The 19064-nt window shown below is 38.7% G+C and overlaps 1 protein-coding gene across 10 annotated transcripts in view; it reads left to right on the forward strand.

Annotated features, from left to right (window-relative positions):
* Positions 1-19064, forward strand: part of NETO1 (neuropilin and tolloid like 1) — an 82750-nt gene that overhangs the window by 54229 nt on the left and 9457 nt on the right. For 9 of the 10 annotated variants that reach the window (XR_003999078.1, XR_003999079.1, XM_030552648.1 and 6 more), the window contains 2 exons: positions 31-158; positions 7369-7597. Coding sequence is in view for 8 of the 10 variants with exons in the window: in XM_030552648.1 (XP_030408508.1) it covers positions 31-158; positions 7369-7597 (357 nt within the window). In the remaining 2 variants the exon portion in view is untranslated. Of the gene's footprint in view, positions 1-30; positions 159-7368; positions 7598-19064 lie in introns of those variants that run through there. The other variant, XM_030552655.1, reaches the window with a different exon arrangement.

A 19064-nucleotide genomic window follows, 5' to 3' on the forward strand; every position in this document is an offset into this window, starting at 1 on the left:
GTTTCATTTTTGTGGCATTTTGTTATTCAGTTTGTGAGTTTGAGATGGGAGGACCTGAAGGAATTGTGGAATCTATGCAAATTGTGAAGGAAGGAAAAGCTTCTGATACAGAGGCAGTTGACTGTAAATGGTACATCCGAGCACCACCACGATCCAAGGTCAGTCCTGCATCTACTCACTGATTTGGCACTTAATTTAAGAGTACGAATATAGTGTACGTTTCTTTGTACACATGGGTCTTGCTTAGCAATTTTTCGGTGTTGAACTTTTAAACTGTTATTTTCCTTCAGCATTGGAAGGTAATTTGTCACCTCACTGTCACAGTAACCTTCATTTGCTATAAATAACAATGTGGGCAGCATAATGGGTAATTTTCTCCAACATGTCTTTCCTCTGAGCTTTAAAGAATCAGGAGCTCTCGGTAACTGTGAGGTGATGTATCCCTTTATTTTCCATATTTTACACCTTGTCATTATGTTGACACTAAGATCGTGTCCAGTATACGTAATGTTTAAAAAACATTGCCAAATCCAATAGTATCATCTTCTGTTTGTCGTTCTGGAAATTACTGAAAACAGAGCCATGGTAAATTCATATATCTTTAGTCTGAGCCCTATACTTCTGAGAGTGAGCCACTGATTAATAGACTCCCCATTCTTATTTTTCCTCCATAGTTGTCAATGTTTTTGTCATTGTTTATCAAAAAGAATATAGGAAAAGGATGTTTTCCCTTAATCCAATGGCTCCCTTCTTTGGTTTTATTATAGTGTCTCATTTGTCCAAAGCCAACTCAGTAGCACTGAGCAATTTTTTTTTCAGATAAATAGTTGATTCACCCAGTTTGAGATCAATAAAAAATATTCAGAAATTTAGATTGAATTCAGCTAATAGTTTTGATTACTTTTTTTCAAAGTCAAGATGTTTCATTCTGATGTTTTTGAAATGAAACATCTTGACTTTTAGTTTCAAGCCAATGTTTCATTTTGAAATTTAGCTAGTTTTATTTTAAAAAAGGGGAAAAAACCAAAATAGTTAAAATGAAACAAAATAGTAATAAAAATTTCAGTTAGAGTTTAACCGGAAACAACTTTTTTTTTTGTTTTATCTTTGAGCCACCATTACATTATTTTTGTAGCTTACTCATCGGTGAACACTTGGATTAATTACAGATGGATAGCACACCATTTCTCCTCTCTTCTAGAGTGGAATAACTTTGTGCTCATTACCTATTTTCACATGTCTTCTAAAGGCAGCACAGCAGTTGATGTTCAAAAAAAGTCTTTTATCAGTGATGTGAGGGCACTACCCCCTCAGCAGAACTGCCTCAGACTCCAGGCTTTGCAAACTAGTGTGTACGCGCACACCAACTTTGGAAAGCTGAGAGAGAAATCATTTTGTGTGTTATTACAGAGCAGAATGAACAGAATGTACCTATCTGTTGTAACATTTGGCATTCAGTACCCAAAATGAAAAGTTGCCTGAGAGTTACATAAAATTAGATGAGAAATTTGTGGCAGCATTTCTCTATTCAATGAAAGTTTGAAGGAAATGTGGAATAGTTGTGTGGCAAAGGATGGAACAGGATTATTGCAACTATCCACTTTATATCCTATTTATTAGGTTATTTTCAAATAATTGCGATATAAATACAGGTTTCCCACTAAATAGATGAGATTCTCATTCTCTGCATAGACTGAAAACGATTATTGCACCATACTGCGAAATTAATTATTGATAGGTGTATCATCAAAAAACCATCTGTACGTCCCTATTTCTGGGCTGCTTCTGGAGCTGGCATAACCTGCAGAATAAGTTAGGGCAGCTCCCAGTGCTGCTCTGATTTATAGCAGCTTTGCACTGATGCTTTTGTTCTGTTCCACAGTTCAGAATAGCCAGAATACAAAATGCTCCAGCCACTCACCCTTCCTCATCCTTGATATGATCCTATTCCAGGAGCTGCATAGGAGGGTGGCATAGGCCCACCTAGGCCCCAGGGAAATTAGCTGCAGCAGAGAGACAGGTGCACAGGATTTTGAAGTCAGATCTAGACTGAAAGGAGCTTTTCTTTCACATACATTATTCTTGGCAGTTGAACAAATCCTTTCTTTATTATGTGCTTTGTTTTGGTGCCTTATAAAGAACTGATTTTCTGCACACAAATATTAAGGAAGTTATTCTGGGAAGTGGTTTGAAGCTTTTCCTAACCTGCCTAATCAATCACATTGTCACACCAAACCTTTGGTGAACGATTAAAAAATAACTCATCAAAAGTGATTCGCAAGGAAGAGATTATAATCTGACTTTTTTACTGAAGTTATATATTATTCATAGTTTACAATCTCTCTTTTCCTTTAGTATATTCAGACAGGGCTTTCTGCTACTTTCAAAGCTAAATAAAAAATAGTAGAATTTAGCCAGCATGTCTTTTTTCATTATGATGATAAAAATACAAACTTAAAGGTGACAAGACAATTATTTAAACCATAATGCGATCAGGGGATATAAATTATATATGCCACAGCTACAGTGAAGCTTTCTCATTTTTGTTGCTAATAGCATTGGCATTTACAGTGACATCTCAAAGCTCTGCAAAAACTAATACTCTAAAATTGTGCTGGTACATTTCTCCCCACTCTCCAGTGTAACATGGGATTGGTGGTTTGAAGAAAAGGGTTTCACTGAAATTTTGTGACATAAATGTGGAGAAAGAAGATACAGTGGTTATGTTTCTACTTTATAGCATATTGTGTAGTCAAGTAAGAAAAGACCTCATAATGCTAAATATGGTCATGTGCAAGTGCTTACTTAAAATATTAGCAACCTAGTTATTCCACGTTGAAATCAGTGGCAAAAATCCCAAAGACCTGAATGGAGGCTAGACCAGGCCTTACATTTATTTTAAAGGACTCCATTAACTTTTGTGTGAAAGTTTCTTATGTACTGACATTATGAATAGCATTTAAAATCAGAATAAATGAGATTAGAAAAATAAGAAAAAAATTCTAATTTTCAATTGGATCACTTTAAGCCTAACCTAAAGTTCAGTAAAAATCTTGCTGCTGACTGGGGTTTTCGATCATGAGCATTGTGAATTAGACTGCACAGTCAGTTTTACTCTTTCTTCCAGCATATTCAGTTTGCTAGTCGGCTTTCGCTATTTGTTTGGGTGTTTCACACATCAGGTTAGACAAATAAAGGAATATATAGTCATAAAACTACACAAACTGGCAGAGGCATGAAGGAGCAGGTTTAGTACTAGAGATTACTTTTAGCTCTTTTTTTTAGCTGACCAAATACCAAGTTGTCAGAGTCTTTTTAATTGGGATTCAATTTTTAGTCATGCACTGAATAATTTAGATCTTTGATCTTGTGAAGCATTGCAGCACTGACCCAAACCCTACTGAAGTCAACTGAACGACACTGATCGATTTCAATAAGCTTTGGATCAAGCCTTGGTTTCCTCATGTGAAGTTCTGAATGCACTCAACTCCTGTGATAATCATTGAGAGTACATGGAAACTCGCAGGATCAGGCCCTCCTTGGCTTTAATGTACAAATCTGCATTTTGTTTTTGGAGCTGCTCTTTCTTTTGCACAGATGACATACAGTTTTAAGCTAATTATTTGAATCCAACACATCAGTGTTGATTTCTGACAAATCTATATTTACTATGCCAAACTGTGCTCTCAGATACACCGGTAATGCCAGAGCTGAAGTCCTGTGACTGAAAACAGAATTGGGACTAGGAAACAAATATATTTCATTTATGAAGTTCAGATTGTTGGCTAGTTTGCAAACACCAGGGAGGTGAAAATCCACATTATCATGCTTTTTGTTCCCTGTCTGCTGCCGTATGAACCTACTTTCGGAAACAGGCTACTTTTTTATAAGGCTAAAGGGTGGTAGGCCACTGGAGGTCTTTAAAACAGAAGCCTGCAGAAATAAAGAGGAACATGTGAAGCAAATGCCTATAGTGAATGGATGAAGAAATTGCACAGAGTGTTACAACATATTGTGAGAATTGTAGTATGTAAAAGTGATGAAAATTGCCCCTGATTTATTTTGTTGGGCTGTTACCCCTACACTAGCCTTACTGTGATTATTTAGCTTTTACAATAATATATTTGTGTGGTGTTTTGGAATGGGAGAGTAGTTGGTGTGAAAGATTCATCCATACTTTCAGATGCTCTTTCTTGGTGGAGAGTGCAGTTGGGGTACAAATATAGTTATTAATTGCAATGATGAGGTGAAGGAACTCTAGGGTTCCCTGTCAGAGCTCCTTTACAATAACTTGTAGCCATAGTACCCATCTAAGGTGGAGGAGCATAGGGAAGTAAGATAAACATTTACATCTCCAACCTGAGCAGGAGGTTATGCAGAACTACGCCAGTGCAGGGCGAGCACTGGTGAGGATTGTGCTTCAATTTATGTTGTGCTTCTCCTTGCGCACAGGGGGTGAGCAATCTGTTCTATTTAGTAGAATGTAACAGATTGTTCTCTACAGTATACGAGCCATCAGTACAGAAGTGGCATGACCCTGTCTATTCCACCAACCTCTTTTTTTTCCAAAATCTTGCTTTGGCAAGGGCATATACTTCCCAGAGCATATGGGGTGCTACTGTTGCGAAGACCTTCACAACCATACAAGGAGGCAGAAGGAGTCACTCACAATCTGGCCCTTTAAAAGAAAAATAGTTGCCCAGGATTCACAGTCATTTGCTGGTGACCTGTAGAGATCTGGCTGGGGGCTTGTTGGAGACGTTCTTGTTTGTTTCCAGCTCCTCCTACAGTTATGCCGAGTCTTCCTAGCAAAGAGAAACCTGGAGCTTTTAAAAGACTACTGCATACAAAGTAGTCTGTATCAGGGGCAAATACTATTTAAGAAGTGGAGGAGAGGAATTAGGAGCTACTCTGAGGACTGGAATCCCCTATGGGACTAGAGAAACCAGCTGTCAGCAACAGAGGAGCATCTGGGGGAGTTGGGGAGAAGGAGGAAGTAGGAGGAGAATGAAGAGTTGAGGACCAGAGGGAGAAGAGGAAGAGTTGTTTGGGCAGCATTCATGTGCAGGAAAAGGGAGCCAGGGAAATAGAGAGGAACAGAACAGAAATTAAGGGATGTGAAAGAAAAGCAAAATATGGATTCATTTTTTAAAAATACACTTATTTTACATAAATGTCTCCTAATTGCTACTTTGCCAGGTAAGTAATTGCTATAGTTGCCCCAGGGATGAATTATATATACTCATGAGTGGTGGCGGAGGTGGTCCCCAGACAATGTGCCTTAAAAGAGGTCAATGCAATGAAGAAAGTTGGACAAAACACTAAAATGAGCAATGTAATAATTCTTCTGTCAACTTCAACTATTAACTGTGTGTGTTACATGCAAAGGACAGTACTATAGATAGAACTCAATGAAATAATATTTTGCTGACAGAAGGGTTTATGGATTAAAGCAAAGTGTTCCATTTTTATAGAACAACACAACTTACATCTGATCAACCTATGGTTTCTTATAAAATCCAGCTAAACTGTTCATGAGAAAAAAAATACATTAGAGCAATTTGGTTGTAACAGAACCCTCTCATTCATGCTCATCAGTGTAAGACCACTCCAGTATAGCTGCTGAGAAAGAGCTTGAGCTAGTAGCTAGAGAATGTGATTGGAGGTCAGGATTTCTGGCTCGTAGTTCTGGTACTGATACACTGTTACTTTGGTCACTTACCTGCTCTGTGCCCTGGTCACCTCATTTGTAAAATGGGAATATTAACATTCACAAGATTGTTGTGATGCTCAATTAATGTTTGTAAATCATCTTTAAACCAGCGATGAAACATAAAAAATAATGTACAATATTATTAAAATAAGGACTAGATGAATATAATGAAATCAAGCAACCCTATTTTCATGCTCTGGCTTGATTATCACAAATCCTATTAAGAACAGCATTCTCTAAAGAGAGACTACCTGTCAGGCATAAAAAGTACCCATGGATTCTAATACTGTATCTAAAAAAATAATAGGTGATTTAGAAATATACATTGTGAAGTGGGAGGCTGTTAAATAGTGTCCATTCATTCTAAGCAATAGGAGTTTGAAACATGAGTGCTGTGACATCTAGATTCCTCCATGTTGTCTGGGAGGAGATGTGCTTATATACTTTCTCGAAGCCACAAAACTAGGGAGATCGTGCTCCTCCCCTTCTGTCTTTTCATGGGAAGAACTATTTGAAGTCGAGATTTTTTTTGTGCAGACAGTTCATTGGAGAGAGAAGTAATGCTGATTGCTACTTCAACTAGAGGTTGTTTTGTTTTGTTTTGTTTTGTTTCAAAGTAAAGATGCATCTTTGGGATACATTCAGTCAAATACATGTGTAATTTTTTAACTATTTCTGCTGTAATCTACCTTTCTTCAATATTTTCCTAAGGTGTGCTGGTTATTCTGTATGGTCTAGTTGTATATCATGTGCCTGCCTAACCTCTGATTTACTTTCTGTAATATTGGTATGTTTGATTTTGCTTTAATTTATTAGGAACATCTCTCAAATCAGTAATACGGCTTCCTATATTGGAGGTCAAATAGAATTTAATTGAGAATAAGTTTTGCTTAAAATTAATAAACAAATGTCCTGGATTCTTTAGCCAGGAAGATTATTTTAGTTACTTTTGATAAAATGACTTAAAATTCCAGAAAAAGATGTTCCTTTTTTATTAAAGCCTCGTGGGGTTTTAGATTAATTTCTCTGAAACTTTGTTGGTTTCATCCCTGTTGACATAAGGGCTTTGTTGAAAAAGACCGAGATGGTGGCCAGACTGCTTACGGAAACATGAAAAAGATTAATGTTTGGGTTCTGAATGGTTTCTAGATTCTCACTTCCTGAGTCAATGGAGCTTAGCCATGTCACAAGGATGACACACATTGACTCTCTGGAGGGAGCTGCAAGTATTTGCCTTATTATTCTTCTGGTTGGGTGAGTAATTGAGCAATATTGTGTGAGTACAGGAAGAAGTTTCTGACCTATCATCAGACTGGATGATTAGAGGACAGATTTTGTTTCTCCTAAAAGAGATACATTTAGGAGTTTAAATTGGAAGCCGGGGGTCTCAGAATATGGAAGAAAAGAAACATTTGGACATTTTCTGGACTAGACTTTAGAACAAAACAAAATGGGATGAAGAATAAACAGTACTCCGTTACTGTATTAATGCAGAAACAATAGAAGTGGCCTGTGTTTTGTCACCTCTAATAGCAAAAAGATTGTGATCTGATTACAGTTCAAGTGTCTATTTTTCATCACAGGGAGAAGTTCTGTTTAATTGTTCTTGCTCCTATTTTGGTTTATGTGGTTCTTTTTTTGTTGTTCTTTTGTAGATCTATTTACGATTCTTGGACTATGAAATGCAGAATTCAAATGAATGCAAAAGGAATTTTGTGGCTGTCTATGATGGAAGTAGCTCAGTAGAGGATTTAAAAGCTAAATTTTGTAGCACTGTTGCTAATGATGTGATGCTGCGTACAGGTCTTGGGGTAATCCGCATGTGGGCAGACGAAGGCAGTCGAAACAGCCGATTCCAGATGCTCTTCACATCTTTCCAAGAACGTAAGACTCTAAGCACTCTGTGTTTCAATGTCAAATGATACAAGTCTCATAAACTGTTAATGACACTTTCTTCATACAGAGTAAGAACTGAAAGAACTTCCTTAACAAGCTATTAAAATCGCAAACCAGATTTTTATTTCATATGTTATACTGTGGGTATGTCTTCACTACCGGCCGTATCAGTGGATAGCAATCGATTTCTCGGGGATCGATATACCGCGTCTCATCTAGACGTGATATATCGATCCCCGAACGAGCTCCTGTCGACTCCGGAATTCCACCAATGCGAACGGCGGTAGCGAAGTTGACAGGGGGAGCTGTGGATGTCGAACCCCCGCCATGAGGATGGTAGGTAACTCGATCTAAGATACTTCGACTTCAGCTACGCTATTCACATAGCTGAAGTTGCATATCTTAGATCGATTTCCCCCTCTAATGTAGACTAGCCCACATGTGTGATAGTTTGTGAGACAGTGGTTAGACTACAGGACTGGGAAACAAAATGTCTGGATATCAGTTCTAACACTCAATTGTTCTATGACCTCGGGCAAGTCTCTTAACCTCTGTCTACCTCAGTTTCCATTTATTTAAGATGAGGCTGATCAAACTGAACAGAGGTTTCTGTAAGGCCTAATCACTGACTGTTTACAAAGTGCTTCGAGATATTAAGATGAAGGGCACTGGAGAACTGCAATATGATTATTTTATCACTAGATGATGTGTATATATTAATAAGCAGGTACAGCATCTCCTGTTAAGTAAGGGATGATGGTTTAAATCCTTTGATTTAATGTTTTAGTAACCATAGAAGTTATCCAGAAACTTTACATGAAGTTATGGTTTATAAAAGATGCAAAAAACTTAAATTTGAATAATATTCATTTTTGGCAACTTCTTGTTGTTTAATTTGTAGAATAAAAACAGCAACAATTCTTGCACTCAGAGTAAGAGGAAAGGACTATATGTTTTTATTTATTTATAAATTATGATTAATGTATTTAGAAATATAATCTTTAGTGCTCTGCATCTCACATCTGATGTACAGTACAATGAAGTAAGTAATAAGTGTCCTGGGGAGGAAGGGGTTAGTAACACGAATATAGGCAATAGCAATAACTTGTAGCCAGATAGCCAGAGTTCCACAAATAAAAAGATTTGGTTTACCAGAATGCCATCAGTGACTAGAATGTGTGCATAATCCCATCAAATACATTCCTCATCTGCATTCTGTATGTACCCTATGATGAAGGAATGAGACTGTAGCCGTGAGCCTTTGTAGTTCCTTAATTTGACTCTGATTAAAAATTCCTGACGCTCTACTGACCTGCAACTGTGTTTGTCACAGTTCTCTCACATTGCAGCCTTAAGGGTAGTTTGTGTTTCTCTAGTCTATAAATCAAGTCTGTGCCTAAAATATAGAGAGAATCCTCTTTTGAGATTATGCCGCTTTTTGCTTTGTTTCCCTGGCTGGAGAAGTCTTGAATATTCAAGGTCTGATTCATTGGAAAAAAGAAAAAAAAATCTTTCTCTGTTACCTTAGAAACAGAGAAATAGGCACTGAGGATTCACTGCTTCTAAAGAAGCAGAGTAATGCATATAGGATCAGTAACTTATGACCAAGATTTGAGCAAGTATACATTTACAAGGCTTTGAAATTCAATCATAGCCATGGAAAACCATTTTTTAAAATTTGTATTCCATGAAACCTGGAAACAGTTCTGTAAACATTGTTCAGCACCCTCCCCTCGCTCCCCCCCAAAAGAAAGCTAGTGAGTAGCCACTTTATTATAAACATCATCAGGTGTTAAACCATATTCTGGAAGGACAGTTGAAAATCTTTCCATGTCGTATTAACTGGTCAATTTCCTCTAAACTATCACTGACATGTTAAAATCTTAGCACACATTAAAGGCTAAATTCTGCCATATACCACATCGGTACATGTACCACATCAGTTGTCCAGAGATGATTATGTACAGAGATGATTGTTGTGTGTCTGAGTTCAAAGTTAAAACAGATATCTGATATGCCATCTATAAGACACAACATGTGGGGATGAAAAGTCTGAAGCTTTTAGCAGCACATGGAAATAATGAGATCATCCACACACAGAGGATGAGATCTGCAGCTTTCGTAGGCACACATCATTCAGTAACATAAAGATCAGGGACAGAGAAGCCACAAGGGTAGGAGGGGAGACCTATGTCACCACTGTGAAAGTAACTGAGAAATAGCTGTTCTATTCATTCAGAGCCAAGAAGGAAGGGAAAAAAAGGCAATTTCTTAGCAGGGCAAGTGGCATTTCACTGTGCTATGAGTCTTCCTTATTGATCTCAGTTTAGTAAGGGTTTCACATTATTATTATTTATTTCACATGGGCATAGACAAAGTAAAATGATGAAAGAGTGGCAAAGTAAAATGTTCTTACATTTTATGGTAGGGGTCACCAAGTGGCACAAAGCCTTTCAAGTTCCATTTCTTAATGTGCAATGTTCACGCTTTGGAACACATACTGTGATGGTATTAGTTTTTGTTATGCAAGGCTGTGTCATGGCAGTGGTCTTGATGGTTTGCAAGTAGCAGGAGAATTTGCTTTCTGCCTCAATTTCTCATTAGAATAATTCTTTAGGCACAGTAGCTCCCTGGGAACTGGGTATTAATTCTAGGCAGAGAAATCTGAAGGAAGGCTTTGCCTGCATGCTGTTTAAAGTACCTGTGTTCCAGGTGGTGTGAAACAAATTTATGCTTTAGAATATACACGAACTCTGCATCACTGGTTTCTCCTCCAGTAGGAAGCTGTTCTGCAAGACCCTGAACATTTGCTATTGCTCTGCAGAGGAATGACAGTGGTATCTTATATATGGAGGGGGACTGAAAGGGACCTTGCAAGGTCATCAAGTCCAGCCCTCTGCCTTCACTAGCAGGATCAAGTATTGATTTTACCCCAGATCCTGAAGTGGCCCGCTCAGGAATTGAGCTCACAACCCTGGGTTTAACAGGCTAATGCTCAATCCACTGAGCTATCCCTCCCCCACAATTTCAATTGGACACTAGTGTCTGAAGTAAGGGAAACAGTATCATACAAAGTGAGTCTAAATTGATTGTGCCAACAGAACTGAGTGACTGATTCTAATATGACTGAAAATAGTAGCAGAAACTCTTAACATGTTAGTATTAACTCAGTATTCAGCTGTATCAAATATTAAGTTTTGTCCATTTAAGCTGTTCAGTTCATCTGGCCATGGTCCAATCTCATTTTATGTTCTTTCAAAATACGACTTCTTTTTAAAATGCCCTTTTACCATGCCCCAATAGTACTTAATAATTCCTAAATGTGATAGTCAGTGACTGCAGCATACTTTAAATGTATATTTACATGTATATTTAAAATTGGAATAACTGGAGCATAATGAAAGGATAACAAAGGAGAAAAAAAGGTTTGTTTGCATGTTCAGGTGAGACTTGAAAAATTATTCTTCCCTGAACTATCCTTATAAATATTATAGGTGTTTCCTTCCCCACTTACTGGCTGTTCACTTCACCTACCTTAACTCTGACAGTGATCTGTAGCCTGATTAATGACAGACATACTTTCTACAGACAGCTAAAGCCCCTTCAATGAGCTTTGCTTCTGAATAGCTACACCTACACTTTAACCTAAAAGCAGACTTTCAGAACCTGGATATATAGATAAGAGAAAATCCCCCTGTATGCACAGCAGACAAGATGCTCGTTCTATCACTTCTGACAGCTATTTATTAATACTCCATCCCTCTATCTGTAATCCTGAGTGCACTGGACATTCTTGCCAATAAGGGAATCGCCTTCATCCAACCCCTATCAAAAAATATCACTTTAACCTTCCTTTATCACTATCCTCAATTTAAAAAAGGATTGCACGGAGCCTTTTAGAAGTCCTATTATGCTTGGCTGTCTTAAAGGAGGCTCTACAATTCTTCCTAGTTTCAGAATATGTTTGGGTTTAGAGAAGGATAGTGGAATATTGGACCAGATTTACTAGTGCAGTGCTACCAGCCAAATCCATCCTTCCAGCCAAACTAGCCTGCCCAAAAAGGATTGCCCAGTGTAAAGGCAATCCTCCAATGAGATAAAAACAGTGTAGAGACTCTATTATTTATTATGTTTATTATGTTAGTTCATAACCAAGCATGTGTTAAGCACTGTACATGTACATAGTAAGAAAAAGTCTCTGCGCTGAAGAACTTAGTGGTAAATAGACAAAACTCATGCTACTCTCACTCCTTCCCACTAGCATAGTAGGAGAAAGAGGGAATGTTTGGGATACCCTTTGCCAGACTAATCCTCAACTGATGTTTGGCCCTTTAGGAACATTTTGTAGCTAGCATAAGTGAGAGGATCTCTTAGGCTGACCTAATACCAAGCAGGTTGACTGACTCGGCTTCACAGAGCTATACCAGGATTGAGGATAAATTAAGCCATCTTTGTATGCACGCTCTCGAGCTACATTCTGTGCAAAACAACCAAACCCCAGGAGCTAGGCCATAACATCACATTCTTCTGGGGAAAAAAATCGAATTTCGTGATCTAGACATAGACTCTGTGTGTTTGAATATAAATAGTAAATATGTGTGTGTGTGTATTACAATAAACGTATATGTAGATATGCAGTACATTTCTGAACCATATGTTTGTGTGTGTGTGTGTATGGTAGTTGAGGCTGCACAGAGATTATTCTTCAGAAACTCCTACCTTTCTGAAAAAAATCTCTTCTTCCAAGCTGAAATTTTCCACATTTGGAACATTTTAAGAAATTTAAATGAAATCTGTTCACCTATTTTTGAGTTATGCAGAGGGTGAAAATAAAATATTCATTACATTCATCAGCTGGAGAAAATGGAAAGACAGTTTTTTTCTCAGGCATGGTGCAAAAGAGAAAAACTTCAAAAACTGAAACCTTCTCGTTTCCAGCCCAGTTTCTAAAACTAGCCCAAAGATCAAATCAAATATGGATGCTGAAGTATTGACTCTGCACTGTGGGAGTACACAGGAAGTGAGAGATGAGAGTCCAGGTTCTGCTGACAGTTACATTGGTGCAACCCCCTTGACTTCAATGAGGTTTCACACTCTTACCCCATGAGGCTACATTCACAAGATTGCGGTGTTTTGGGTTACTAGTTAGGCTATTAAACATATACCTTAATATACAATAAGTTCAATTCTGTCTTCCCAGTTGACTTGAATGAGAGAGTCAGGGATGTATCTGAGGACAATTTTGAAGTCTTATGGGCCATATTCTGCCCAGATTTACACTCTTGCAACACCATTGGCTTCAGTCAGGTTGCATGCATATAACTTAGGGCAGAGTTTTTCCTCTTAGGGTTTTCCATTTCCTAACTCAGGACATGATTCTGCTTCCAATAACCCACATTAAGTAGTATGCTGCATGTAGTTCTATTGGTTTCCATGGGACTATTAATGGAATAAAGAATGGCTGTAGTGATAATTGGCCTATCCAGCTCGTGAGTCAGCTCTGGGAAAGTGGATTTATAAAGTGTCACAATACCCTATAACAATAAATGTTGGTGGGAAAAGGTGAAAAAGGGAGACAGACTGAATTAGTCTGAACAAAAAGGCCTACAGATATAATTCAAGGACTATGTTAAGATCATGCCTGATAAACCAGACAAATATGGGACTGGAAGTCAATGAACCAAAATTGGTATGTTAGAAAATAGGCCTAACTGATGAACAAAATAAAGGGAAGATGATCTATTCCACCCATCACTCCCTTTTGTGATTCTCCAAAAAGAAGACTTTGGAAGAAACTTTGGTGGAAGCTAATGCAACAATTGCTGACTGAAACAAGGGAAAAGATTGAGCTTCGCCATCAGGGGTGCCACTTCTGCAATCTCCTGGACCCCAAGATACACTGTAACAATGGACTTCCCTCCGCCTAATACTGAGGACTGTTCTGATAAGAGTGAGTCAGAGAGAGTGGCCAGATGACACCACTAGCTCTTGCTAAATCCCAAACGGCATCTGGGATGTGAGACTTTGTTGCTCCCCCACCTATATGTGTCCTTTTCCTTCCTTACCTAATTCCTTCTTTCCCATCTCTCACCTTTTCCTTCTATCTAATAAGAGGCTGGCTTATCTAGCCAAGATTGTATATTTTGCAACTTTTCTGTAAGTCTGTAAAGAAAAAGAAGTAGCTAAAAGCAATGCTCTACATAGCCTGATGCAGGTACAAGTTTCCCAGGCCCTGGAGTGGCTCTTAAGACTGAGTGCTGTGTTTCTGGCTTTCCAGTAGTAGGGTTGAAAATGGGTCAACACCAGAGACAAAAGCTGCATTTACTGTCTCTTCTCTTCCCTTTGTGTTTGTTTTTGTTTTGTCTTCTAAAAACTGGGATTGAAATTTAACAGCAGCATGAATAACATCTCCATCCCATCTCAAGTAATTTCATCTCTCCTTCCACACAGAAAATAGAGTTAACATCTTTAATGCCATCTAAAACTATTAGAAGAGTTTCCTTCTAAAATCTCTCCATAACAGGAGGGAAAGGGAATAAGGGGGTGTTGTTAAAATGAAAACCTTAGTTAATACTTTACATTACAATGGTTTTAACTGTTTTTCCTCCTTTTTCTGTATCTTTATTAAAGGGTTAAAAGGATTTGTCATGTGTTTGCCATGGCACTAAGCAGGCTGAGGCCTTTGTATACCAAACCCTGATTCCTGTTTAAAAGTATTGGACAGAGTCATGTTAACACCTTTGACTCTCTTTGGGCCTATTTATGCCATCAAAACTGATACCTGACCTATCATGTAAGAGTGGCAAAATCTTGACCATAATCCACATTATTTAATGTTAATCAAACAGTTACAAATTAAATTAAATTAAAAACAATCCTAAACACTGATGTGTATCTACTGCTAACCCTTAGCAAAATTCCCATTTACTTAAATTGTAAGCTGTTTGGAGAAAACAAAGTATTTCTGTCCTGTGTTTGTACGTTACTTAGCACAATGCGGTCCTGGTCCCTGACTGGGGCTCTGAGTACTATAAAACCAATATAAAAATAATATGTAAACTGACCAAACGTGCTTCAGGGTAGCCATAAACAAGACAGATTAGCATTAAGTAAAATATTGTTACTGACAAGTTCCTAATGCCAATGAAGGTGTTGGGTGTTTTTAGGTAGTATACGGTCATTAAAGTTAGGAAAGAAAAGTACAGGTTATACCACCTTCATGATTAACAAGAAGCGTATTGTACTGTGTGCTATTTTAACAATATGAATGGCATAAATTAAGTGGAAGAGATGTAGCATTTTTTCTCCGGAGTATGAAGGAAAAAAATTTTGCTCACTGTTTCAAGGATGGTGGGAAGAGTACCTGAAAGATTTTGCTTCTCATGATCTTGTAAAAAGAAAGTCCTTCTTTTTCAGTAAGGAGGAGTGGGGAATAAACAGTCCCAATTGAGCTGTTGGTTAAATGTAAATATCTTACAGTGCTGTGACTTATTTGATGCTCAGGGGGATTGAGTGAAATGTGAACTCACTTCCCAACACCTCACTGCTGTGTGTTGTAGTGGGGGATAGAGTCACTAGCTCAGCTTTTGGGGTTTCATCTTCACTGCAGAGATCACCCTGGTGATCAACACCTTGGTCTGAGCACCTGTGTATGGGCATCCCCATTGCAAAACCCTACCATTATTGCTATGTCCTCACTATTTCTACATTCAGCTGTGTCTCAGGGAATATCCCATGGCTCTTTGTGTTAAAACTCCGAATTTTTTCCAGTCAACTATCAGTTGCAAGAGAACTGTCTTTCAGGAGAATTATGTAAAGGCACTGGAGGACAGTTGGCTTTTGATTTAGCCTGCATCCTCACCAAAAAGGGGGGGGGAGGGTTCCAGCCTGAGTGTAAAGCAGAGCACGGATTCTAACCCACACCCCCAGCTGGACCAGTATTAAAGCACCTCCAAACCTGAGTCAGAGGTTTTTCTATGTGGATAATTAGGAGGGAGGTTTGGCCTAGAACACAGGTAAGAGTCTGGGTTAACTGTGCAGTGAAGAAATATCCTAGGAGAAGAGATATGGCAGGGGGAGGATGGGGAAGAGCTGCTCCATTGCTGTTCCTGAAGAGGGCATGCCTCTGAGAATTCACTACCCATTCTATGGTAACTGAGTTCAGCTGGGTTGTGAAGCTCTGGGCTCACTTGTTCAATGACAGGTCAGGATTTGACCTTATACAAATATTTTGACACTGCTGTATAATAGTTTGTTTTTTAGAATAGCCATGTAAGCTTACAGAAATTTGGTGAAGGTAAATAATAGTATTTCACTCACATTGTACACAGAAATCAAATATACTGCATATAAATATGTGTGTGTATCACACAGTCTTTTTGGGGCTGTAGCAGAGGTTTGAGCTATTCTTGAATCATAGTTGCCTGAATTATGTATAAAACATTTCTTGCTGAGAGGACTATTAGCTTTTCTTTACCTTATCTATAGGTAAAAGAAGCAAATTAGACTTTGAACAAATAAAAATACTGCTTTCGTTTGTTTTGTATTATATAAATTGGGCATATGGAATGATTCTCAATTAGAGCTGTGCAAAAAATTTTGGATGATTGGTTTATTTGCTAAAAAGTGTGGTTTGATGTTGAGCAAAATCATTTAAGAATTTGACATAAATTTACTGAATAGTGTTTTGGGGAAAACATCAGAGTAGATTCACAAGGGGACTTAGGATCCATTACAAAACAGAAGGAGATTGTGCCTGATTTGGAGCAGAGATTTAAACTTGGGTGTCCAACTTTGCAGATAAGTGCCCCCAAACACTAGGCCTTCAGGGGAGAGGCCATTTTGTATCTTTTATATATGGGGTTTTAGTCATTGTCCCTAATGAGTGCTGTAAGAAGAAACAGTTTTTTTTCTTCTTTCTGCGAGGTCATCCATTTACTTCATATTCTGAGCGTTGATTGTGTTTTTAGATCCTCTGGTGTTAGTGCACCATCTTGTGTCCAACCTTTTCAATAGCTGAGAGGATGTGAATCAAGCAGAAAACAAAGATTCTTTGTAACATGGCATACACTGCAGTGAAATAATGCTTAAATGACTGGGCAGCAATTCAAATGGCTGTTGGGAAAAGTGTTAGATGGTTTTAAAACTACCTTTAACTGGTGCATTAGTTTGATATAGACTATTTAAAACATTACAATTTTAACTCAAAACATAAGAAAATTCTAGTTTTAAAGTTATAAAAGAAAAATAGAGCAAGTTAGCTAATATGATGGGTTGTGTTATAATTTGGTCATTGTGCTGAATGAGTGTACATTATTAACTTCTAGTCAAATCTCCTTCTGGGATCTTTATCTAAGCCTGCTTTGGGATGCAGGGGAAAAATGAGTGTGAGTATGTCAGTCTACTATTGAAGTTTATTTGGGAACTCATGAAATCACACCTAACTTGGAAGTCTGCTGTGAGAGGCTCCAGTCTGGAATAGCAAACTTTTTGCAGAAGCGTGTGGAGAAGCGTGTGCTATGTTTTCTCACATTGCACTTAGCTGTAGCTAGTGATATAAAAAGCTACTTTTTGTGAGCAATAGAACTCTACCCCCAAATTTAAAATATTCCCTAACATTAGTGACACACAACCTGAACTCTGGTCTTTTTCAGCATCACTTTCTGAAACTTTCAGGCATCTCACCAAACCCTATGATCAACCATCCCACTCTACCTGATGCCATCTTCATTCTGTCTTCTCTGCTATCTTCTTCTGGGGACCCTAATGACCAGTTAAATCTCTTCATTATATTCAGGGGATGCCATATCAGGCCCAGTCATCCCTAGTCCTCTCTGTTACTTTCTGGAGTGACTGAGTGCCCACATTCTGGAGTACTGAGGCTCAGAAACTCCTCTGCTGCTTCTCACTGCTCTGTCTCTTCAAAATGCAGAAGTCACTCTGGAGCAAATTCCCTTGTATACTGGGGGACTGATAAGCCCTCAGTGTTGCTGCTAGATCTCATCCTTTGGTCCCAGAAGAACCACTAATCAAAAAATCCCAAAGGGTAATTGACTGTTTTATGCCTTTCCCAAGGTTCAGGGCATCATATTGAGGATCAGACTATTTTAAACATCTAAATCATGGTGTATATTCTTATTTTTATGAATTTGTTACATTTAGATTTCTAACCTGTCTTTTTTTTTTTTTAAACTAATGGAGATATCCTGCTTCCTAGAACTGGAAGGGACCTTGAAAAGTCATCAAGTCCAGCCCCCTGCCTTCACTAGCAGGACCAAGTACTGATTTTGCCCCAGATCCCTAAGTGGCCCCCTCAAGGATTGAACTCACAATTCTGGGCTTAGCAGGCCAATGCTCAAACCACTGAGCTATCCCTCCCTTACTATCCTATTCCTTACTGTATTCATCTTCACCCAGGGCTTGGCTACACTCACACTTTACAGCACTGCAACTGGGGTGTGAAAAAACACCCCCCTGAGTGCTGCAAGATACAGCGCTGTAAAGCGTCAGTGTAATCAGGGCAGCAGCGCTGGGAGCGCGGCTCCCAGCGCTGCACGCTACACCCGTAAGGGATGTGGTTTACATGCAGCGCTGGGAGAGCTCTCTCCCAGCGCTGCCGCTCTAACTACACTCATACTTCAAAGCGCTGCCGCGGCAGCGCTTTGAAATTCCAAATGTAGCCATACTCTCAGACTGGCTCTGAGGCTGTCCTCCTTCTCTATACATTTAACGCCATGACCTATCCTCCACCTGCTTCCTCTTTTCTCCATAGTTCCATCACTCAGCTGTTTTTTCTTTTATTCTCAACCTCTTACTCCTTTCTCTTTTCCTTTGTTTGTTCTTGTTTCCTCTGCCTTTAAAAAACTCTTGCTCAGCTCCTCCTCCATTTCACTTTTAAGCTTAACATATCAGTTCTTAATATACTAAAGTCCCATCCTCACCTTGAAAGCCTCTAACCTGTTCCTCACCCTTGCTGCTTTTCTGAAACTGCCCTCAGTAGGGTCATCACTTATGATGTCCTTCCTGTCTAGTTTAAAGGCCTCTTCTACATACTCCTCCTAGAACTGTCTGTTACATTCAACACCATAGACTAACCCCTGTCCTGAAACTCTGTCCTACTACTGCTTTAGTGGTTCCTCATTTCTTCCATCCTCACTTCAGTTGACATCCCTCAGGATTCTGTCCATGGTCTATTCCTTTTCCACTTTTTCCCTTGGTGATCTCCTCTACTTCCATATCTCCAATGAAGTACCTTAAATGTCCCTTTGAGTGTCCCACTATCTCAACCTTAAATATATTAAAAAGTGAACTTTTCTTTCCTCTAAAACTGTCTTCTACCATCTTTCTCAAAATTGAGAATTCCTTCACCACCACCCCCGTCACAAGTTTCCAATGTTGATGTCCTCTGATCTCTCACTATCCTTCCCCACACATGTCCAGGCTCTGCTTCTTTTTC

This window comes from Gopherus evgoodei, chromosome 2 (assembly GCF_007399415.2).
Source record: "Gopherus evgoodei ecotype Sinaloan lineage chromosome 2, rGopEvg1_v1.p, whole genome shotgun sequence".
In the NCBI taxonomy this organism is placed as follows: Eukaryota; Metazoa; Chordata; order Testudines; family Testudinidae; genus Gopherus; species Gopherus evgoodei.